The sequence below is a fragment of the Panthera tigris genome, chromosome D3, assembly GCF_018350195.1.
Source record: "Panthera tigris isolate Pti1 chromosome D3, P.tigris_Pti1_mat1.1, whole genome shotgun sequence".
Lineage (NCBI taxonomy): Eukaryota > Metazoa > Chordata > Mammalia > Carnivora > Felidae > Panthera > Panthera tigris.
The window spans coordinates 17,520,724-17,543,847 of NC_056671.1; the positions used below are offsets into that span (position 1 = coordinate 17,520,724).

The 23,124-nt window shown below is 60.0% G+C and overlaps 1 protein-coding gene across 11 annotated transcripts; it reads right to left on the reverse strand.

The window, feature by feature from the left end:
- Window positions 1–743: 743 nt before the first annotated feature.
- Window positions 744–23,085, reverse strand: TMEM119 (transmembrane protein 119). 11 transcript variants are annotated; one of them, XM_042962277.1, is made up of 5 exons: window positions 15,004–15,302; window positions 12,912–13,049; window positions 12,665–12,777; window positions 10,045–10,276; window positions 744–2,900 (listed from the first exon to the last, which is right to left on the reverse strand). In XM_042962277.1, the coding sequence occupies exon 5, from the start codon at window positions 2,886–2,888 to the stop codon at window positions 2,049–2,051; it is 840 nt and encodes a 279-aa protein (XP_042818211.1). In that variant the 5' UTR covers window positions 2,889–2,900; window positions 10,045–10,276; window positions 12,665–12,777; window positions 12,912–13,049; window positions 15,004–15,302; the 3' UTR covers window positions 744–2,048. The 11 variants fall into 11 exon arrangements, 9 of the variants coding, with proteins under 9 accessions (XP_042818211.1, XP_042818214.1, XP_042818209.1 ...); XM_042962280.1 differs by lacking the exon at window positions 12,912–13,049 and adding an exon at window positions 13,103–13,281; XM_042962275.1 differs by having other exon boundaries at window positions 12,912–13,281.
- Window positions 23,086–23,124: the final 39 nt, after the last annotated feature.

A 23,124-nucleotide genomic window follows, 5' to 3' on the forward strand; every position in this document is an offset into this window, starting at 1 on the left:
GAGGGCCCTTCCCCACTGCGCGAGACAGAGGCCATTGTGTGTTATGAAACCCAAACCCGGCGCCCCTCTGAAGGGATGTGGGGTCAGCGGAGGAGAGGGGCTGGTGGGGGGTGGGGATGGCCTCCCTGCCCCCATCACCCCGGGGATCCAGCACGTGCTCCCAGCCCAGCCACATCTGGATTCCAGCTGGCTGCTCCAGGGAGGGGGGGGTGGTGGCGCAGTGGCAGCAGGAACATGCCATCAAAGGCAAGGAAGAGCCTGGCGGTGAGGAGACAAAGGCTAGGGCTGCCTCCCACCCCAGGCCAAGGGTGCGGTGACCATGGCGCTGGCCATGAGACCGACTCTAGTCCTCGGCCACTCTGCCAGAGGATGGGAGACTGAAACGTCGGCTGGTAGTGTCTCTACTGCTCATATTTCCAGGGAAAGGAGGGGGGTGGCTCTCCAACAGCCACAGTAACTAGCAGACCTGCTCACAGAAGCCGGCTGGGTCTGCGTGGCCGCGAGTCCAAGGCTGGTGCCCAGTCTTGGGGGCAAGAACTCCCACCCCCCTTCCCATGGGGATCCTGCTCTCCACTCCCTTCCCGAATCTGCTCATTCAGCCTGCCCGCCGTATCTCCCCCAGAAAGCTGCCTCACCCCATGGAACAGCCCGGAAGAAAGGCTCCACCCCCCACCCCCACCAGCAGACTCATCCCCCCCCCCCCCACCCCCAACCCGCCCTGCAGAAAACCAGCGACACTCGGGCCAGAATAAAGGTTTATTGTGCTGGTTTGCTATATCTCAGCACCTAAAAAATTGTGCAGAGGTTGGGGGGGCCCCAGATGAAGGGCTGAGGAAGAGCACCCCCCAGAGCCTCCCCAGATCAGGACGGAGCTCAGTCTCCCTTGTCGAAAGCTAAAGAATGCTGTGGGCACAGGCTGCCAGACAATGCACGTGAACGACGTGGAGGGGGGCCAGGGCCCCCCCCCGCTCCAGGCTGGGTGTTGGAAACCGCCCCCACCTTCTCAGTCTCCCCCAGAGTGGGGCCCCCTCACACACAGCCCCCCAGCTTCGGGGGCCTGACAAGAAAGCTTTGACGCATTCATCCCATGCGGGTGGCAATGACAGGATGAGCAATTCGTCCCCGGGCAGAGATGCTTGGCAGAATTGAGGGGACCCGAGCACCCCCAGGCCCCGTACCCCTCACCCTGGACCAACCACAAACTGGGGGGCACCTTCAGGAACATCTGGGGCACTGATTTCCAGAGTGTGCTCTGCAAGATGTTATTCTGTAACTGTAAAATAACGACGACGATAAAAAAAAACCCTGTGGTCAAAAAAACCCTGTGGTCAAAAGCAGTTTGAGACAGACCAACCGGGTTCCAACCGGAGCCTTTACTGGAGTATTGGCAGAGCCCTGGGGTGCCCTAAGGGGGGCGTGCGGGGAACAGAGAGGCAGTGTTTCCTCAACTCATCGGACCCCAAAATCCTTTTTCCACAGAGCACCGCAGGGAACGCAGCTTTGGAAATGCTCATTTAGGGACGTGTCGCGATGTGCGCACGGGCCCCCGGAAGCTTTCCGATTCATCAGGCCCACGTCTACGGTAGCTCTAACTGCGCCCGCCCCAGGGGCCTTGTCCCATTCACCCTGGTCCAAAACTCCTAGGTATTCTGACTTTTCTTTCCTACCCCCAGCGAGGTCCGCACCGTCACAGGGGACCCATGATCTACGTTTCCCAAAGGACATGGCCCATGTCGTCAGCCGTGTTTTCATGAATATAACAGGGATCCTTCCCATCCCCGCCTCCCCGGAGGAGCTGTGTTTGGGGTGCCGCCCTTTGGGGCTGCAGGGGCAAGTGTTCCTGGAACGGGGGGAGCTTCCCGGGGTAGGCCGGAGACCAGCACCTCTGCCCACTGCAGGGTTGGGACGCACTGGGATTTGCGGCGGGGGCGGGAGGGGGGGCGCTGAGGAGAGGGTGTCAGGGAGCGGAAAGGGTCAAGGGCCTTCCCACATCCATGGAGGTGACCACTAGGGGTCCGACAGTCAAGGCCAGCAGCCCCAGAGGCCTGTTAGACCTTGGGGGCGATACCGCAAGCACAGGGGCCCTCGGGGGGACCAGCGGGTCCTCTGGCTTCCTGGGCTGATGAAGGAGCCGCTTCTGACTCGCCTTGGCCTTGGCCGGCCTCCAGAGCCTCCTCCGCCCCCACTGCGCATGGCTCGTCTGGCACCTCGGCTTTCTCCCCCGGGACCCCACGTCCCTGGGCTTCCTGGCCCCCCTCCCGGCTGCCGCTCTCGTCTTCCTCCGACTTGCCCTCCATCCTGGTTCCGTCTCCACCGCCCGGGGCAGCTCTGGCGGGGGACTTGAGGTTCTGGGTGGCGGCAAGGATGTCAGCCTGGAGCTGCTGGGAGGAATCCAGGGCTTCCTCGGACCGGCCGTCGGGAGCCCGGTCGGGGACCTCGCTGAAGGCGCGGGGGCCCCCGGCCCGGTCACTCTGGTCCACGTACTTCTTCTTGGGGAAAGACGAGGGGTAGTAGGCCGAGGCCTTGTGCTTCTGGCGGGTGATGAGGGCGGCGCAGACGATGAACATCAGCAGGAACACCAGGGAGCCCACCACGGCGATGAGCATCACGTACTGGCGGAAGAAGTCCACGATCCCGTCCAGGAAGTTGGTGGGGGGCCTGGGGCCCGCCAGGGGCGTGGGCCGGGGCCCCAGCGACGTGGGGCTGAGGGCCGGGGTCCGGGGGGGCGGGAGGCTCGGGGAGGAGGCCGATGAGCCCTCGGCCTCCCCGCTGCCCCCTGTGTCCTCCAGGAAGGCGGCCTGCAGGGGCACGGAGTAGGCCACCGCGGGCAGGGCCCTGAGGAGAAGCAGCAGAGACACGAGCAGCCTGGGGACCACGGCGGAAACCATGCTGTCCAGGACCTGCGGGGAAGCGAGGCGGGAGACAGGTCAGGGTGGAACGCCGGGGTCTCGGGGACCGCGGCCAGGCGCAGGAAACAGCACGTGTTCCAGAAGGCCGCTTCCCCTGCCCGCCACACAATGGACCCCGTCCGCCCATACGTGGGGGACATGCCCGCCCCCTCCTTCACTCTGAGATCCCAGAGGGACCCCTGGTGAGTCACCCCACTCCACTCTGAGGTCCTGGAGGGCGGGGACCGAATCTTACTTACCTGGGCACCCTCAGGGTTTCACACCATGTCTGGTATACAGTAAGTGCTCCATAAATGTCTCTTGACCGACCGGGCCGAATGAATAATAACTTCCCCTTCCACTGCCTGCCATGTGCCAGGTCCTATTTTAAGTTTCTGACACAGAACTTCATTGACTCCCGAGAACCACCCGATGGGAGAAGTACTATTATTATTACTCCCATTTTGCGGGTGTGAAAAACTGAGGCTCAGAGGGGTTAAGTCATTGCCAGGAGAGGGCAGGGGTTCGGATCCAGGCAGGGAGGGAGAAATGATGGTAAGGCTGAGTAAGTAAGAAACAGAGTCCCTGAGGGAGTGAGCCCTTCTTCTTTGGGGGAACCCTCCCCAGCAGCCCCCAGTGACTCTGGGGTCCCGTGAAGCTTCCAGACTCCCTGAGCTCAGCAGAGGGTCTGGATGCCAAGAACACCGCTGGCCCTCACCTCAAGGCACAAAGCAGGGCGTGGAGGCCCGGGAGGGGGCGGCGGGACCCCTTGTGCCAGAGACAAAGCTGGAGACTGCGGGAGCCCCAGTCCTATGGCCCCCCGTAAACGGGAACCAGATGAACCCCGCACCTCCCTCCTCCCCTGCGGCAAGACTGCTCCCAGGATGAACCCCCAGACCCCATCCGGCCCAGATAGCCTGGCTGACCAATAAATTCTGCACGGCCTAGGTTTACAGAGGAGACCACCTCCTGAAACACGGACTCTCCCAGCCAGCCCGAGGAGGGCTAGGCACTCAGACAAACCCAGGAGCCCCTTTCTGCAGCCCCCTCATGGGCTGCCCCGAGAACCCCTCCTGACCCAACAGAGGGCCCAGGCCCCTGGCACTGGGTGGGGCTAGAAGCTCGAAGAAAAGCCTTAGGAAGCCCTGTCTGCCACCCTGTCTCAAGGGATTGAGATGGGGAACAGGGGCCCAGAGACAGCGAGGGGCAGGCCCCTGGTCACGGAGCAAGGTCCTGGCCTGGAGGAGGAGGTCAGGTTCCCAGCACCTCGACTGCGTGTCCCCTCGAGTGCCCGGTCCCCAAGTCCTGCTCTGGAAATCGCTTGAGGGGTGCCGGATTAAGTGCGGGGGTGAGGGGAGTGAGGCCTTTGAGCGGCTTCTTCATAACGACCCGAAGCCTCCCCATTAAGCATCGTTAGTGGAAATTAATTGTACCGACATAAATTTGGACAAACTGCCTCCGGTGGCCAAAAACAAAACAAAAGAAAACAAAAAAAGATAATTCCGGGGCATAAAAAGAGGCAAATCTGTTCAGGGGTTCGTTTTGAATAATGAGCTGATGACCCTGGGCTTTCCACTGGGGGGCGGGGGGGGGGGGGAGGCCCCGCCCCCTTTGCCGGGGGCCCCACCCCAGAGCCACTCTAGGGTTCAGCCCTGGGGGCCAACACCTGCCGGCTCTGCCTGACTGGCTCTGCCTGACTGGTCCAGGCGACAGTGACTTGCCCAGGGACACACGGAGGGGAGTGTCAGAGCCGGGGTGTTAACCTTCCTCTGTGTGACTCAGACTACACACACACACACTCACACACACACACACACACTCACACACACTCACACACTGGTATGTGCCCGGGGCCGGCCCAGAAACGAGCCGGCACCCTGGGAGACACCACTTGTCAGCTGCAACAAGGGCCTTCCCAGCACCCCCCGCCCCTGCGCACTTGTTAGCAAAGGTCCCCACGGACACCTTTGATCTCTGGGGTCTCTGTCCACCAGTCACCTCCCTGCCTGAGAGAGACCTTTCGTGGTGGCGGCCGAAGCTTCTCACCACAACTACTCCCCCCGGGGGGTGCCCAGGGGGCTGTCCTGGGAGGGCCTGCCGGCAGCGAAGCGGCTGGAACCCTGGCTCCACCTGGTCGAGCGCTGTGGTCCGATCCCTCCGGGCCTCACTTTCCCCGTCTGTACAGTGGGCAGGCGGCGGGGAGGTGACCACAGGCCCTAAGGACCGGGTGAGATAACGTGGAGAAGGCAGCTGGCACAGAGCACCCGGGAAAGGGCGGGCTCCAGAGCAGCCACGTTTGGACCCCAGCAGAGCCCAGGACTAGCGGCGGCATCCTCCAAGCAGGCAAATGATTAAAAATGATTTCCTTACCTGATGTGTAAACTGGCTCACTGCCCCCCCCCTCCCCCGCCGAGGAAATGATCAACTTTTTTACCCTGTTGAGTGAAACCTCAGCTCTGGCCACCCAGGAATCCAGGGCGCATGCGCACACACACACACACACACACACACACACACACACACACCACCCAGCTGGATAGAGGGAAGGGCTCCCCTCCCCCGCAGAACCTTGGGGTCAGGGACAGAGGATAAGAGGCCACACAGGCTATCACTGGCCGTTAAAGGCCGAGACCCCGACTCTCGGGTCCCCCACACCCCACAGCCTGGCTCCCCCGGAAAGGTGCAGGCGGGGTGGGAAGCCGGTCGGGCCTCAAAGGCAAGGTGTGACCCTATCCGACGAGCCCCTGCCCTCTCTGGGCCTCAGTTTCCCCTCTATAGAGTGGGAACCGTGGCCTGGACAGCTCTGAAGTGATCACTCTGCCCGCCGGCCGTCCCCACCTCCTTTCTGGGAGAAGGTGAGCCTAGCCTCCTGAGTCCTCATTTTTTTCCGGGGCTCGGAAACTCAGCTCCCGGCCATTGGGAGCTGGCGTCAGGCCAACCCCTGTCATTTTACCCAAGAGGAAATTCGCCCCCGAGGCTGGGAATGGCCTGCCCAGGATCACACAACCAGTTGAGGCAGAGCCCTGAAGGGAAGCGGGTCCGAACACCCCAGAGGAGGCCGCTCACTGCCCAGCTATGTGTCCCGGAGTGGGGCATGTCACCTCTGTGAGCCTCGGTGTCCCCATCTGTATGATGGGGATAAGGGCCACCTCTCGGGTCTATTGTCCACGGCAGTGCCAGATGAGGAGTTGGTTATCAATTAATTAGTGGGGGCCGCATGGTGGTGCAGGACCCCCAGCTTGGAGCAGGGCCTTCTCCAGCGCCAATCTCACTGGGGCTCGCGGCCTTAAATGTGCCTGGGGCATACGCGGGTGCTGCAAATCCCCCCCTAGGGCCTGGGTACCTGAGGCTGGGAGGCGAGTCACTGCCCCACCCCCACCCAGAGACTCGTGGCCAGAGGGGGAGGGGCAGCCCACAAAAACCTGGCTTCAATTAGCGGCTGTTGGGGGAGGGGTCTGGCTGAATCGCTAGGCGCCCCCGCCCCAGGCCCCGGGGCAGCCGAGGACAGGGGCTTGGGTCCCTTGGAAGGGAGGCCGGGACAGGGAAGGGAAGTCCTGAGGCTCAAAAGACACAGGCACACAGAGCAGCAGCAGCAGCGCGGACACACAAGATACGGACGCACAACGCAGACACACACACACTACAACGCACACGCACGGCAACGGGGACACGCATACGCCCAGACACCCCAGAAAGTTTGCACGCCCCCCCCCCACCCCCCGGCGCGGATGCACACAGGGCGCACGACAGCCCCACGCCGGGCCGCCCGTCCGGCCCCGAGAGCGCATACCCAGCCCCCGGGCACGCGCTGGCTCCCCCACAGACGGGACAGGCGGGTCCGCACGAGCCCGCCGCTGACCCTGGGCCGCCCGCCCCCGCGCCCACTGGTGGAGAACACATCCCCCGCGGGGAGGCCACAACCGCACACACGCAGCCCCGCCGGCCCGGCAGCGCCCGCGGGACACCGCGACGGCGCACCCGCGTTCCGCCACGCCAGCCCGTCGCGCAGGTCCCGCGGGCGCGCGGCCTCCAACGCACCCTCCGAAGGCACGCGGACTTAGAGACGCGCCCCAAAGTGCTCGCGCCGGCACTCCCGTCCCCGAACCCCCGGCCACCGCCAGGCTCCCGGACCGAGGGGACGCGGGGACTCACCCGTCCCTCCGCGCACGCAGGCCTGGGTGCTCCCGCCAGGTGGAGCGTCGGGGAGTGCCAGCTGCCGCCGCTGCTCCGGGCCCGGCGCCGCCCGCCCCCTGCCCCCGCCTCCTTCCTCCCGCCCCGCGGCCGCGGGGCCAGCTTGATTCCATTAGGCGGCTTTGGGGTGGGGACAGGGGAGGGGCGGGGCTGCGCTGGCCCCACACGGTCCCCCCTCGCTCACAGCTTGCACTCCCCCAGGCGCCCCTCCAGCTCTGGGGAGCCCCAGATGGGGCATTTCCTCCTTGACTCGAGGGTGGGGGGGTGGGGGGGGTAGGTCCCCAGGACCGGCCCCCGGGGCGGACAGAGGGACACACAGGGCTGGCCTGCAGCGCTCCCCCAGAACAGCGAGCTGGGGGCCTGCCTCCCTTCCAAAGGGGACGAGGTCAGGGAGGTTCAGGGGCCCCTGGAAGCGAGAAGGAAAATTCCCCGTCCTGGTCCTCGATTCCAGCTGTGACTCAGGTTTTCCGAGGCTCAGGGTGCAGGGTGGGAGCAGAGTGTGTTTAAGGGAGAGCCCGAGCGGAGGCCTGATGGAGGGTCCAGGTCTGCAGCAGGGAGCCGAGTTCTGGCACCCACTGGCTGGCCCTGGTTGGGCTCTTCCCTTCTCCAGGCCTCAGTTTCCTTATTTGCCAGGGTGGGCGGGAAGCTTCCTGGGCTCCCTCTGGCTCCCACTTCGAAGATCTGTGGCCTTCCTGTACCCCAAATGGAGGGGCGCCTGGGCTCAGTAGGTTAAGCGTCTGCCTTCAGCTCAGGTCATGATCTCGCAGTCCGTGAGTTCGAGCCCCGCGTCGGGCTCTGAGCTGACAGCTCGGAGCCTGGAGCCTGCTTCGGATTCTGCGTCTCCCTCTCTCTCTGCCCCTCCCCGCCTCACGCTCTGTCTCGCTTTCTCTCAAAAATAAACATTAAACACACACACACAATACCCCAAATGGAGTAGCTGGAGAAGGAATCGGGACCCCATTTCACAGGTGGGAAAAGTGAGGCAGGGTGTATTCAAGTGGCTCAACCAGGAAACTGAGGCAAGTCAATAGCAGACCCTGCAACTGGGATCTCTGGCTGACCTGAGGACCCCGGTGGGTCAGTGGCCCTTGCATCCATTCATTCACGTACCCATTCATTCATTCATTCATTCACAAGTGCTTGCTGAACATGTGCCAGGCACGTTGCCCATCAGGTCTCAGAGGGAAATCCCACACAACCCAGCCCTCTGGAGAAGTCCAGGGAGAAGGACGCATATGCGAATTACTTTTACACAAAATGGAAAAGGGATCTGTAGAAGGAGAGAGGTCAGGCCAAGAGCTCGGGGAACCCCAGGGCAGGGAGAGGTGCCCTGAGAGAAAGAGGCGGGAAGTCGTCCAGGAGGACAGCAGCCAGTCTGAACAAGAGACCCCGGAGAGGCATCCTGGCAGGAGGACCAGCATGGATAAAGGCACAGTGACTGGAAAGCCGCACCGTAATTAGATCAGGCTGGAGCGTGAGGCAGAGAAAAGGGAGGTGCAGGTAATGAGGGTCGAAGTCAGCAAGAGCCAGGTTAAAGCGTCACTCATCCAGGAGGCAGTAGGGAGCCACAGAAGGTATGGGACAGGAGGAGTGCATGAGTTGACAATTCCTGTCCACCCTTTAGGGACCAGGACTCTAGATTACTATCACCTCTTCTGATGGTCCCCGCAATCCCTACTCACCTCCAAAACGGGGGAGAGCAGTTGTTTGGAAAAAACCCCAGAGAAGATCCCATTATCTCTTGGGGTCACCCCCAAACCTTGCGTCCCAAGGAAACGGATGACTGCCCGCCAGTGGACGCTCATAGATGCACATGCCCCCAGGCGCAAGTGGCCGCCCACAGACGTGATGCAGCAGGGGCACCCACCTTCAAGATGACCAGGGGGCATCCCAGGGCCCGCTACCCCGGGGAGGAGCCCCTGCTGGCAAAGCCTGAGGGCTGCAGGGAATCTGACCCCGAGACATCAAGAGGCAGGGGTGCAACCAGCCCAAACAGGACCTGACTCCAGGTCGGATGGCCCGGATGCCCCCGCCTAAGTCAGGGTCCTGTTCTGTGCTCCTGCTTTGGTACCAGAATGGCAGAGCCCGGACCCACAGGCAGATGGACCTGGGTTCAAATTCTACCTCCGCCTCTGTTTTGTCATCTGGAAACTGAGGACAGAGAATGTCCGCTGCTCACAAGGCTTCTGGGAAAAGTCAGAGGAGCTGGAGGGCAGGAACGAGCATTGCTTAGATGCCAAGCATATGAGTTTCCTACAGCCGCCATAGCAAATGACCACAAACTTTAGAGGCTTAAACAGCACACATCTGTTGTTCACGGTACTGGCAGCCAGAAGTCAGAAACGGGGTCTCACCGGGTGAAAAGCACGGTGTCCGTTCATCCCGGAGGGTTCGGGGGAGGGATCTAGAAGCCGCCTGAGTTCCCCTGCTTATGGGCTCTTTCTCTGTCTTCACGGCCAGCTGCCATGGGCTAGGTTCTCACACTGCATCCCCCTGGCTCTCTTCCAAACCGCTCTCCCAATTTCAAGGACCCTTGGGATGACATTGGGCTCACCCAGATAGCCCAGGATGACCTCCCCACCTCCTGTCCTTAACCTAATCCCATCCGCAAAGCCCTTTGCCATGCCGGGTGACACATTCCCATCTGTAGGTTCCAGGGCTCGGGATGTGGACATCTCTGGGGGAGGGGCCTCATTCTGCCTCCCACACTGAGAGCGAATGTTATTACTTGCTTCCTGCAAAGTTGAGTCAGCCACCCTCCAAAGTACCGGGCGTCCCTCCCCTCCATGGAGCCCACCGCTGTGCCTCAAGCCCAGCAGGCTCCGTAAGTGCCTGGGGGAGAGGTGGATGGATAAGCACATCCCATTTGACAGATGTGGAAACTGAGGTTCACAGCAGCGTGACCTAGCTCCAACAGCGTGTGGAGATCAGAGCCCTTGTTTCTTCGCCAGCCCCTGTGTCTCACCAACTGTGGGGGCTGGGCAAATCGCTGCCCCTCTCTGGGCTGCAGCTAAATGGGCTTGGGCCAGATCTCTGCCACGAGGCTGCCAACGCTGAGGTCCCGACGCTCTCACACTCCGCCCTTCGTTCGTTCTACAAATATCTCGTGACGTTTACTTTACACCCAGCCGGTGTCAGGCTCTGGGAGACAGTGATGAGCAAACACGGGCACAGAGCTCACAGCGTAGAAGGGAGACCTGAAATAAACAAGTACACAAACAAATGAGTATCTAACTGCAAACCGGGCTAAGAGCTGGGCTGGGGCAGTTCTGGCATTGTAGGGGGCTAGTCTGGTCCCAGAGCTCCTGGGGCCCTCCATGAGGAGCTAATAGCAGAGTTGCTCATGGAGATGAGGAGGAGGTATTTAGGAAGGCAAGGAGGCAGGAGGATCCCCAGCAGCAAGAACAGCACGTGCAAAGGCCCCGAGGTAGTTGGAAACCAGCACCTTCAGAGCGGTTCCGGAAGGTTATTATCCTTTAAGAATAGATGAGCCATGGGGCGCCTGGGTGGCTTAGTCCATTAAAGCGTCTGACTTTAGCTCAGCTCATGATCTCACAGCTTGTGAGTTCAAGCCCTGCATGGGGCTCTCTGCTGTCGGCACAGAGCCCGCTTCAGATCCTCGGTCCGTTCTCTCTCTGGCCCTCCCCCACTGGTTCCTTCTCTCTCTCTCTCTCTCCCTCTCTTTCAAAATAAATAATTACACTTCAACCAAACAGAGTAGATGAGCCAGGTCTGTTTTGTGCACTTCCGTAACGCCAGCATCTAGGACAGCGCCTGGCACACAGTAGGCGCTCCATAAATGCTTGTCGCTGTGCGAATGAGCATTCTGACCTCCACTCCTGCACTCCCAGGGTTTGACAACCTCGTGCTCCGAGACTTTGCCCCAGCCAGTCTTCATCTACCGGAAGGTCTCACATTCTTCACTCTCCAGCCCCAGGGCCTGTTGTGGGGCCCGGCCCAGCTGACCCCCAGGGCCCGCACCGCCGTGGCTCCGAGGTGAGCGGGCAGGCCTGGGGCACGGAGCAGGCCAGGCCGCTCGCTTGCAACCTATAATCCCGGCCTTGAAGCAATTCCGAGACCCCGCCCGGTGCCCCCCCGTACAATTACCAGCTGTGCGCCCGCCCCGCTGAACAGCCGTGGCCGAGGAGGCGGAGAAGGGGAGGGGACCCCCCCACGCCCCGCGGCGGCTCGGCCAAGGTCCTCCCCGGTTGAGCCTGGGGCAGCCCGGCCCACCGCAGTCCCCAGCTCCGGCCTCTGGTGGGTTCGGTGCCGCCTCTAATTACACGGCCCTCGGGCCACTGGGACCTGCCCTCCTGGCAAAAATATCCCAAGCCTTTTATGTGGCTGGAGAGGCCTGGGCTGTGGCCCCATCACAGCGTCGTCCTGGCCTTCAGAGGGACACCCATGGAGTGGCCTCCTGGCCGGGGGAGGGGGGGTGCTCCAAGGAGGCAGAATGGGCAGGCCAGAGCTCTAGGTGTGCTGTGAACCCCCCCCCAGGCCTCAGTTTCCCCACCTATAAACTCGAGAGTTTCACTTGCTCCCCAGCTGTGTACCGAGCACCTGTCAACAGGATCTGTGCTGTCGATGAGCCAGAAACGGCCAGCTTTGCGCCGCCGTCCCTGCTCCCCTGCACATCATCGCTGAGTCATCGCTGCCTCCAGGAAGCCCTCCCCGACCCCATCTGGAGAGGGATGCCAGCAGCCTCCTCGGTGCTCCCAGTGGGCTCCCCGTTCAGAGAGCTCGAGCACGCCGGGCTCTCGTGGTCTCTCGACATATGACTCTAGACTGTCAGCTTCTCGGGTCCAGGATCAGAGCCTTTCTGTTAAGGCATCCCCACTCTACCAGCGCCTGGACATGGCAGGGGCTCCATAAATGCCGTCCACCGGCTGAATGACTTTAGCCCAATCTGTGCATGTCACAGATGTGGAAACGGAGGCCCAGGGAGGGGCTGTACAATGACGTTATTTTGCTATGCAGCAGGTCCTGTCCGGGAACAAGGCAGACCAGGGCCCGGCCTCAGGGAGCTCCTAGTAGGGGACACGGATGAGAAACAAGTCAAGTGGCAAATCGGGAAGATAATCCAACACTGCGAAATGCTGTCAAGGAGATAAAAAGGATAAAAGATAGCTTCGAAGTGAGCGGGGGCGGGGGGCAGGTGCCTGGGCAGTTATTTTAGCAACCGTGGTCAGGGACAGCCTGTCTGAAGACGTTTCTGAACTGAGGCCTGCAGGATAAGAGACACTAGGCACTCGAGGAGCAGGAGGAAGAGCTCCCGGACCAAGGGAACAGCAGGCGCAAAGGCCCTGAGGTAGGAAAGGGCTCGGCATGAGGCCTCTTCCGGGAAAACAAGACAGCGCGTTGATCCGCTAAGACCCTGGGGTAGTTAAAAGCTTGGACATTAGGGGACCTGCGTTAGCTCCTGGCTCTGCTCCTCACACACTGCGTGGCCCCGAGCCTCGGTTTCCCTTCCTGCATCAGGGGGGGTCAGCGGAGGCTCCTCCAAGCTCTGTCGCTCAGTGATCCTAAGTAAATTTTCCACGCGTTTCCATTCACTTGTCGTCACCAGCAAACACCTGGACGCTCACCCACGATGGACGGGAGAGCAAAACAGCACAGCCACTTTGGAAAACGGTCTGGCAGCTCCCACAAAGTTAGCCGTCCACTTCCCGGATGGTCCAGCAACCTCCTTCGTAGGTATCTACCCAAGAGAAATAAAAACACACATCCACACAGAGACAAAAATATCCATGACCGCGTTAATCTACCAGGGCAGAAAACACTGGAAGCAGCCCCAATGTCCACCAACAGAAAAACGGGTGAACAGACTGGTACCTCGATGCAGGAGAGCGCTCCTCAGCAGCGAAAGGAAGAGGCCGGGGGCATACGGCGTGGATAAGTCCCATCAACACGCCCAGCGAAAGAACTGGGCCCGGGAGAACACACACTGGGTGATGCCATTTACACGAAGTTCTAGAACAAATGCAAAACTAAGCTACGGGAACAGAAGTCAGAGGAGCAGTTACCTTGGCGGGGGGTGGTGGTGGTGTTGGCCGGAAAGAGGCACAAAGGAACCTTCTAGGGCTGGAAGCGTATGCTATCTAGACCTGGGTGGCGGTTACACGGGCGCGTGCGTAGGGAGGAATCAACATGCACCCTTGAGATTCGTGTGTTTTACGTAGGTTATGACTCGATGAAAAGTTTTCTGGAAAAAAAAAAAGGAACGCTGCATCGCCCTCTTTTTTTGGAGGGGGGCACAGGAGCCGGTAGGATCTCTGGCTTCCCGTGGCTCTGGTGGCCCGGCCAGCTGCGCGCTGCCTTGTAAACATTTACATTCCCCGCGGCCCGGCCGGTGCAAGGAGCGCCTCGCTAGCCCCGCACGGAAGCCATCTGGGAGGGCAGGAATGTAAACACCGCAGACCTGGCCTCACCCTCCCCATCTGGCCCTGCCCACTGGGTGCCCTCGGGCACGTCGTGCCCCCCCCCCCCCACGGTCTCCACTGCCCCCGCCCCACCGGCTACCCCATCGTGGGACGGAATCAGATGGTGCTTCTGAATTCCTTTGCAGCCCTGTTGGGAAGGGGGTGGGGTGCCTGACTTTGAGCAGAGGGCTGCTGGCCGAGAGCGAGAAGTGGGGAGGGCTTGGGGCTGAACTTCGGGGGGCCCTAAGTCACCCAAACACCCAGTCCCTCACCCCAGATTTCTCCTGCTTTCTTTCTGCCCGCTCACTTTACACCAAGACCTTCTGTCTCATCTTCCCTCCCTAAATTCCTTCTTCTCTTTTCTTCCTTTCTCCCTCTCTCTCTCTCTCTCTCTGTCCCTCTCTCAGTACTTACTGAGCACATACTACATGCCAGGTGCTTTCTAAGCTCTGGGGCTACAGCAGAGAACAACAAAGGTAAAAATCCCTGTCCTGACGGAGCTTATATTCTAGTGGAACAAGGAAGATGGTTAAAGTGACAACTTAGTGATATATAAGTCAGGAAAAGGTCAGGGAAAGGGGGACATTCCAGCGAAGCCCTGAAGGCTGTGAGAGAGTGAGTGAGAGAGATGATCAGAGGAAGAGCATTCCAGGCAGCGAGAAGAGCAGGTGCAAAGGTCCTGCGGTAGGGGGAGCCTGGCATTTTCAAGGAGAGGAAAAGAAGTATCTGGCGTGGTTGGAACAGAGTGAGTGAGGGGACAGTGGGAGGTTAGAGGGCACCGGGGCCAGACCGTGCAGGGCCTCTGTGGGCGTTGGCAGGGATCTGGGCTTTTACTGTAGGTGAAGAAGGCCAATCATGGGTCCCTGTGTGGGCAAACCCTCCACCACATCTCTCCATGTGTCAAGGCTTTCTCCTCTTTTCCCACCCCCAACAGACACACACACACACACACACACACACACACACACACTCTTTCTCTCCAGGACTCTGACCAAGAGATGGCTCTGGGTCCCATCTCTGGGGAGAAGGGGCTCTGTATGAGGCCCTCACAAAAGCCACACAGATTCCCAGCCTCCCCGTGGTTCCTTCCACCCTGACCACCAGCTCCTGACTCAGCTGGGACAGAAACTTGGCTTGTGGGGGGTTCCAGCTGCCTGCTGGGCCCAGGGACATCCTCGCAGAGAGGTCCTTCCATGACATCCAGACCCACCCGCCACATGGAAAAGGGCCACATGGGGGGTGACAACAGAGAAGTCAAACCCACCCAGGAGGAGCCAAGACTACCTGCCCTTCGGGGACCTCTGGGTTCTGTTCCTTTGGAGCTGGGGGCCCTTGGGCTAGGTTACTCCACCGCCCTGGGCCTCGATTTCCTCATCTGTAAAATGGGAGTAATTATAACCCCCACACCCCTGGGTTATCGTGAGAAATCAATGAACCTTGGCACCTGGCATTAAATAAATATGCTAATAATAATAATAATAATAATATCAGCAACCAAGCGATACCTGGGACTGAGAATGCTTGTCTCACCATCTGGACAGCAGCGAACACAGAAGCCTGGCATACAGCAGGCACTCCATAATGCTACCGGATGGAAAGGGGCAGAGCAATTAGGCCCGGTGGCCGTCACCCGCCAGCAGGTCAGTCGTCAGGGGGCGCCCCCATCCTTGAAGGGGGTGTGCCTGCGGGCCTGGGGCTCCCCTCCACACCCCTGCATCCGCCACGCAGCCAGGGCTCCTGAGTGTGGCCAGCGGGCTGCTCTCCCCGGGGGTTAATTCAGACCTCCTCGAGCAGGGACACACGCGGGCGCGGGCCGGGGGGGGGGGGGGGGGGGATGGGCCCCGACAGCTGGAAACATCTGGTTTGAATTGTCGGTTGGAAGCACCGGCCAGGCAGCCAAGGAATTTGTGAGCTAATTTTAGGCCAAAAGACAGAGAGCTCAGCAGGGCGGGGGTTTGCGCCCCAAACCGCAGGGGCGGAGCTTTGAGGTTCGGGCCGCGGAGGCCCCCGCTGTGCCGCTCAGGTGGTCCGTGTCTGCCCGGAAGCCAGGGACCATCTCTCCCCAGATGGGCAGTAACCAGGCGCCTCCGGTGTGCCAGCCACGCGCACGGTCGTGGCCTCTCCCGTGGCCTTAGGATCAGCAAGGACTCCTCTCCCCATTTCGCAGGCGTGGAAGCTGAGGCTCCCGGAGGTTAGCGGGGTGTCCACCATCCTGCAACTGGTAAGCAGGGGAGCCGGGATTCGAACCAGGTCTGCCGGACTCCAAGCCTTACACCTAAGGTTCCCTTGGTCTCCGCCCGCCGCGTGCTGACGGCTTTTGTTAATTCCGTCACTGCTCTGCCTCCCACCCACGCCCGTGCACAGCCTCCCTTGCTCGTTAGTTCATTCAGTAAATGCTCCCTGAACCTCTACTGTGCGCCAGGCACAGTGACGAGGGGAGAGGGAACATGAGGAACAGGGGCCCCGCCCTTGCACAACAAAATTCATTATCTCCACCTCGCTCCAGATGGTTATCCGTGCTGGACCGGAAAAGGGGGGTGTGGGAAAGGAGACCCAAGGTCTGGGCTGCAGAGAAGACCTCTCAGAAGAGGGGACAGCAAGCTGAGGCCAAAAGGGTGAGACAAGGGCAGCCGGGCAGACATCTGGGAAGACAACATCAGATACAGGAAACAGCAAGTGCAAAGGGCCTGAGGCAGGAGCATGTGAAGAAGAAAGAGCAAGAAGGCTCATGGGGCCAGAAGGCAGGAAGAGGGAGAATATTGTCCTGCGTGTTCATTTGCACCCGGTGATTTGCTGAGGCACCGCTGAAACTCTGTAGGAAATCGCTTGAAGCCTGTCCCTCCTGGGGGCCCAGAGCCTGGACAGCAGGGTCTCTGGAAAGAATGAACCCAAGGGAGTGGGGAGCAGCTTGGAACCAACGCTGAGACTGGAGGGGAGTGTGGTTCCCTGTGCCCATGACTCCCCTGGCAGGGTTCGTGTGCCTCGGAAAGGGGACTGTGTCAGTGCCACTTTGGCGCTCTGGTCTGTCATGAGGCCCAGAGAGGGCATTCTCGTTTTGCCCGCCTCGGGCATGGGCATGCGGCTCTCCAGCCTCCCCCCGGCAGCTATGGCTACAGCCTTCCGGCCACCAGCCTCCCCCGGCACGCAGAAGCCCATCTGGGTCCCTGAGAACCTCTGGGAAGGGGAGCTCTGTGGGTCTCTCACTGCCGAGTGAGGATAGCAGGGCTTCTTCACCTCGGCACCCTTGACCTCTTGGACCAGACACTTCCCCCCCATTGGGGGGGGGGGAGGGGGAGGCTGCCCTGTGCACTGCAGGGTGGTTAGCAGCCACCCCGACCACCTACTGGATGCCAGGGGTACAACCAAAAATATTCGCAGACGTGGCAATGTCTCCTGGAGGGCAGTGTCACCTCCAGGTGAAGACCACGGGCTCACAGCCTTCCCGTGAGAACATCAGGAAGTCTAGGACGACGGTTTACTCACCAGCCAGGGAGGTTGGGGACCCCCGATCCCCTGGCACTTATGGTTTTATTCTGTTTGTTGAGAAACACGAGGAAGACAGAGGTCGAAAGAAGCAAATGAAACTTACTTAACGCCCGCTGGGCAGTGAACCGCTCAACAGCATGGTGTACTGCCTTCCCGTCTCCTTCCCACATCAATGATCCCAGCAGCTGTGATTTATCGGGCACGCACTTACTCTCTTCCGGCCTCGTCTCCTTCACCCCTCCCCCAACACCCCCGCGGGGCGACACTGTGATCATCCCATTTCACAGGGGAGGAAACTGAGGCTCAGAGTCCACGTAACATTCCAGGACGGGCATTGTTCCCTGTTGTCCTTCCAAAACGCTTTCATGCCTACTCCCAGCTGTTGGAATATTCCACGGACACCGCCCAGTCACCTGCTTGGTGCCGGGACCGTTCTAGACGCAGAGTCGCAGTCCCTGCCCCGCAAGCCTGCGGCATCCCGTGGCCCGGGACCGCGTGTGCAGGGAGCACAGGAGCAGAGGCTGAGGCTGAAGCCCCGCCGTTAGGGCCACCCAGAGAGGCACACAGCACACCTGTCCTCGAGGCCAACCACCTTAGGACCTTGAATCCACACACCGCCTCGCACGCGGCTGCGGTTTCAACTTTTGTGAAGTGTCTCTGGGCACAGCAGGGCTACCTATGGGGGCGGGGCTCCTATGGGGGCGGGGCTCCTATGAGGGCGGGGCTACCTATGGGGGCGGGGCTACCTATGGGGCGGGGCTACCTATGAGGGCGGGGCTACCTATGGGGCGGGGCTACCTATGGAACGGGCCTCCTATGAGGGCGGGGCTACCTATGGGGGCGGGGCTATCTATGGGGCGGGGCTACCTATGGGGGCGGGGCTCCTATGGGGGCGGGGCCACCTATGGGGGCGGGGCTACCTATGGGGGGCGGGACTACCTATGGAGGTAGGACTACATATGGGGGCGGTGCTACATATGGGGTGGGGCTATCTATGGGGCGGGGCTATCTATGGGGCGGGGCTACCTGTGAGGGCAGGGCTACCTATGGGGAAATGCAAGAGCCACAGTCTGTTTGTCATGACGTTTTCTGCCCCGGGGGATGGAAGCGTGTCCCCTCTGTGGGGACTGAGAACACCGGCCGTTACTAAGAGGAGCCCTGTTGGGCGAGGACCACACTCTCTTATTCCCCCCATGGCTTCAGGTCCCACCTCCAGGAGGACCTTCTCGCAGCCCTGCCTCCAGGCTTTCGCTGGCTCCCAAGCTGCCATCCCATGCTGCCTGGTGGGTGCCCTGGCTGCCCACCATATCCTCCCTGTCGGCTCCTCCCGGTTCTGCTGCCTGCCCCGTGGTGGTGTTGTCCCTCCAGCAGGAGCTAGTGTAGATACTCCCATTCTACAGAAGGGAAAATTGGGACCCGAGAGGGTGCTGGCAGGCCCAAGGTCTCACAGAGTTGAGTCTGGGGTGGTTGAATTAGGGAATACCTCTGCCCTACAGTACTCTCTGGCATCACCCCTGGCACCACGTGGGCACCAAGGATGGGCAGAGCCCAACGGCCGCCTCCCAGCACCTCCCGCCCTCCACCGTGGGCTGGCGTGGGCACAGAACAGCCTCCGGGGAGGACTCTGGTCTGTGTGGCGGAGGGACAGTCGGGCCGAGGGTGTGGCTTTGAGCCCTGGGGATTTGGGGGAATATCCAGCCCTTCCTCAAGAAGCCAGGCTTTGATGGCTGGTGTCCCCCTGCCCCCCAGCAAGTCCCAGATCTGTGTGGCCTCAGGCAAGTGATTCAACCTCTCTGAACCTCAGTGTGTTCATCTGTAAAATGGAGTCACAAAGAGGACCCGTCTCACAAGGCGAGGATGAAATGAGAAAACACAGGCGACCAATTTAGCACAGAGTAAACTCCTGACTGGCACACAGGGGTGAGCTTCTAGTGCCATTGTTAAGGTTAACAGATGCACAAGACCCTGCCTCGGGCGGCTCACCCGAGTGGAAGGAACAGGTGAGTGAACAGTGGAACGGCATGACGCTGGCGTGAGCAGACACACGGACACCCATTTTACAGATGGAGAGATCGAGGCCCGGAGTGGAGGAGAACACACTGGAGTTATCTGTTGGTCAGCCAGGCTCGGGGCAAAGAACCAGAAGGAGGAGGAACGAGCCAACAGGGAGACCAGAGGCATGGCTGGATCCGCCCGGAGCTCAGAAAGGGCTCGGGGCCTGGGGGAGCTGACCTCAGAGAGAGGTAGTGGAAGGGGGTGATGGATGAGAGGCAGGAAGCATGTGTGAGGAGTGAGGAGTCCAGTCCGTCCAGACCACGACGCATTTAGGTCAATGCCCAGCAAGTGACAAGACTGGACACGTTTTTTGTACTTGGGTACTAGGGAGTCATGGATGGTGTCTGGGCACAGGAGCAGCCACTGAAGGAAAGAAGGGTTGCATCTACGCAGGGCATGGGTGGGACAGCCCCAGGAGCTGTGGCCTCCCAGGGCCAGATTTCCAAGCCCTTGACCCTCACGCACGCTCCTTCACCCGAGCGGACCCGCAGGCGTGCCCAGCCGGACTCACGAACGCACCTGCCCGCTCGTTCGTTGGCTTGCGCTCGAGACGCACTTTCCACACTGTGAAATGCACCAGTCAGGCGAGAACAGTTAGGGGGTGGGGGGGTGCTTCGGGAAGTGACAATCTCGTGTGACCACCACGCAGACCAAGATCAGGCATGTTCCCATCATCCCGGAAGGCTCCTTCCAGCCCCTCCTTCCAGCTCCTTCCAGCCTCCTCCTCCCCGGCAAGGGTAACCACCGATCTGATTTCCGCCGCTATAGCTCAGTTTGGCCTGTTCTTGCCCTGCCTGTTGTTGAAGCCGAGAAACAGACAAACAGCCCTTTGTGTCTGGCCCCTTTAGCCCCGCGTGTGTTTGAGATTCATCCACGTTGTCATCAGTCAACCGTCTGCGCCCTTTTAGTCTGAGTGGTGTCCTATCATCCACGTATCCATTCACCAGATGGTGGATCTTTGGATTGTTTCCAGCCTTGGGGTTATTAATAATAAAGCTGCCAAAAGTGTTATCTACAGGTCTTTGTAGGCACATATGGCTTCATTCTCTTGCAGAAATACCTAGGAAAGGGATTGCAAAGTTGCCTGGATGCGCCACTTGGTGCAAATATGCCAAATGGTGAATATGTGTCCAACGTTGTAAGAAACCGCCACACTGCTGTGCAAAGCGGCTGTGCCCTGGTGCATTTGCGGGAGCGACGCGGGAGCGTTCTGGCTTCTCTGCGTGCTCGTCAGCACTTGGTATTGTCGGTCTTCAGTTTTAGTCCTTCCGGTGGCACAAAGTGACATCTCGGGCGGCTTTCATTTGCATTTCCCTGATGGTCAGTGACGTTGAGCCTGTTTTCCAGGAGCCTTCTGGACACCTCCGCCTGGAGGTTGACCAGACCCTGCAGACGCGACGTGGCGGAAGCCCAACCCACCGCCCGACCTGCTTCTTCCATGGATGATACCCAAGTAGCAAACGAGATTTCACTTCCTTCCCTCTCCTCCTCATCTTGCCAATCCATCACCGACTCCTCCCCTTCCTCCTTCCCAGTTATCCCTCGATTCCTCACCTTCTTGCACCCCTTCTCCGGCCCAGCCCCCCCCCCATCCTCGCACAGCCTCGCCCTCCTCCCTGAAGCCATTCTGGCTCCTTCCCACCACCCGGGCCTCGTCCATTCTCCCAATGTCCCCACCCTGTTCTCTACGCTGTCCTCAGTGGCTGGAACATTCTCCTCCCTGCACCCACCCTCCACAACTCTGCACCTTTCCAGCCTCATACCATTTCCTGACTCCTTTCCACCCCACCCCCAAAGTCTGGCTACATCGCACATGCCCAGCAACCCCACCCCCACCCCCGCCACCACCTTTGGGCTCCAGGCCCAGCCACAATCTTATCGTTTTCTGGGCGACAATTTGACAAATCTCTTACTCCCTCCAGGCCATGAGCCCCAGTGGGCATCCCATGTCTTAACCACATGGCATCCCAGGGGACATAGCACAGAGTGGACATACCCTGACATTCGAGTTATGTGGCTCAGCAGAGCGGCACATGGGGAGGGATATGGAGGGCAAGCTTGACGAGCCTCTGCCCAGATCAGCTTCCAGAAGAACCACCGCAAGGCTGACCCCCCGCCCCCATTTCCTGATTTCCTGTCTACCCTCCTTCCTTCCCCACCGGCAGAGCTGAAGTCAGTACAGTCTGCTTTCTTAGCAGAGCAACCTGCCAGAGCAAGTGATCCAGCTTTCTGAGCCTTAGTTTCCCCAGCAGTAAAATGGGATAATAATTGTGTGTTCCCAGCAGTAAAATGGGATAATAATTGTACCCACATCATGGGGTGGTTGTGAGGTCTGGTAGGTCATGCAGGTGACAAGTTTGCATGGGGTGCACGTGCACTGACTGCCCAGTCGATGTCCCCGGCCACCTCTCTTTGTCTTAGACCCCAGCATGGCTGTGTCCTGCTGTCTGCAAGGAGAGAGCTGGCTTTGGGCTTGTCACCCTCCCAAGTACCAGCGCCTTCCCTCGGCAGCCAGGAGCCACAAGGGTGACTGATGGGGACTTCCAGGCACCAGGACAGGTCAGCAGGGGTGAGAGCTCGGGGCATGGCATTCCCCCAGAACCCCACCGCGACCTCAAGAATAACATAGCACTGTGGTAGGAACGTGGCTTTCGGATTCAGGCTTGAGTTCCGGTCCCAGATCCTATGGGTGACCTGAGACAGGTGACTTCGCCTGTCTGAGCCTCAGTTTCCTCTTCTGTAAAATGAGAATATGAGTTCCTCCTTCCCAGGCTGTTTGAGGGGACTCATGGAGATACTGCAGATGTTCTGTGCTCAGAATATATTTGCTGAATAGATGGTTGGGGTGATTCAGGTGGTGATGGTCAAGGCCAAGGGGAGGTCCGGGCAGGAGGAGGGCACAGTGGGACGTAGGAGCCAGCCTATAGCAGTCTCCGAGGGCCAACTGTTAGAGTTTCAGAATTTTGTAAGCCAGTTGTTTAATAAGTTAAATTATAAAAAACCAAGGCCCAGGGCGCCTGGGTGGCTCAGTCGGTTAAGTGTCTGACTCTTGATTTTGGCTCCGCTCACGGTCTCACAGTGTGTGAGTTCTAGCCCCGCATCGGGCTCTGTGCTGACGGCGCGAGCCTGCTTGGGCTTCTCCGTCTCCCTCTCTCTCTGCCCCTTCCCCCTTCACGTTCTCACTCAAAAATAAATAAACACAAAACACAACAAAAACCCAAGGTCCTCCAGTACTCAAAGCTCACCACTTCCTAGTTATTTTACTACATTCTACTCTTCTATGTTCTTGAGATTATTTGCATTTATGGTACCATTTACTATATACATAGTTGGTTGCTCCAAATCAGCCAAGGGGGTATTTACACCAAGGAAATTGGCAAGCATCGCAAATCATGGCTGGGATACAAATCCACCCAAGGGGCTGGAGGTTAAACACTCACCAGCACCCTCCTGGGTTCGCAGCACTCCTGGCCCAGCAATCCCTGCTGCTCCTTTGTCCTCTGGGAAGCTCCCGGCTTTCGAGAGCTCCAAGAGCCGGTGGCGGGTGCCGCCTGGTGGCTGCTTCAAGCACCTGTCATCCCCAGACTTCAATTCCGCGCCTTGGAGAGAGCCAGAGAGCCGCCAAGGGGAGCCCTCTGCGGTCACAGTGTCCTCCAGTGGGGGTGGGGGGACGTGGAGACCTGCTCCCTACCCAGGAGGAGGACAGGGTGACAAGACCCCAGAGGGACGCTTGCCCCCCAAGTCCTTCAGCCTCTGTGTCCCCAGCTCCACGATATCGAGTCCCCCACACGATTTTTCTCATCGCTCCCAAAGGGCAAGTAAACGCACGTTTCCCCTAACGCACAATTCTGCCTTTTCCAGGGTGAGCTGCCCCGGCCCAGGGTGGGCACCCCTCCCCCACCAAAGTGCCCGGAACACCTTGGGTGTCACACTTGTTCCAGAGCGTCAGGGGGCGGGGCAGACAACCCTCCACTTCTCACTAACTCTGCCCCCACTGCCCCTGGCCCGCCACCTTCCCTCCTGTCTGTCCCTGGTCTCTCCCACCCCCTTTCCAGCTTCAGCCAATACCCCCCAGACTCCACCCT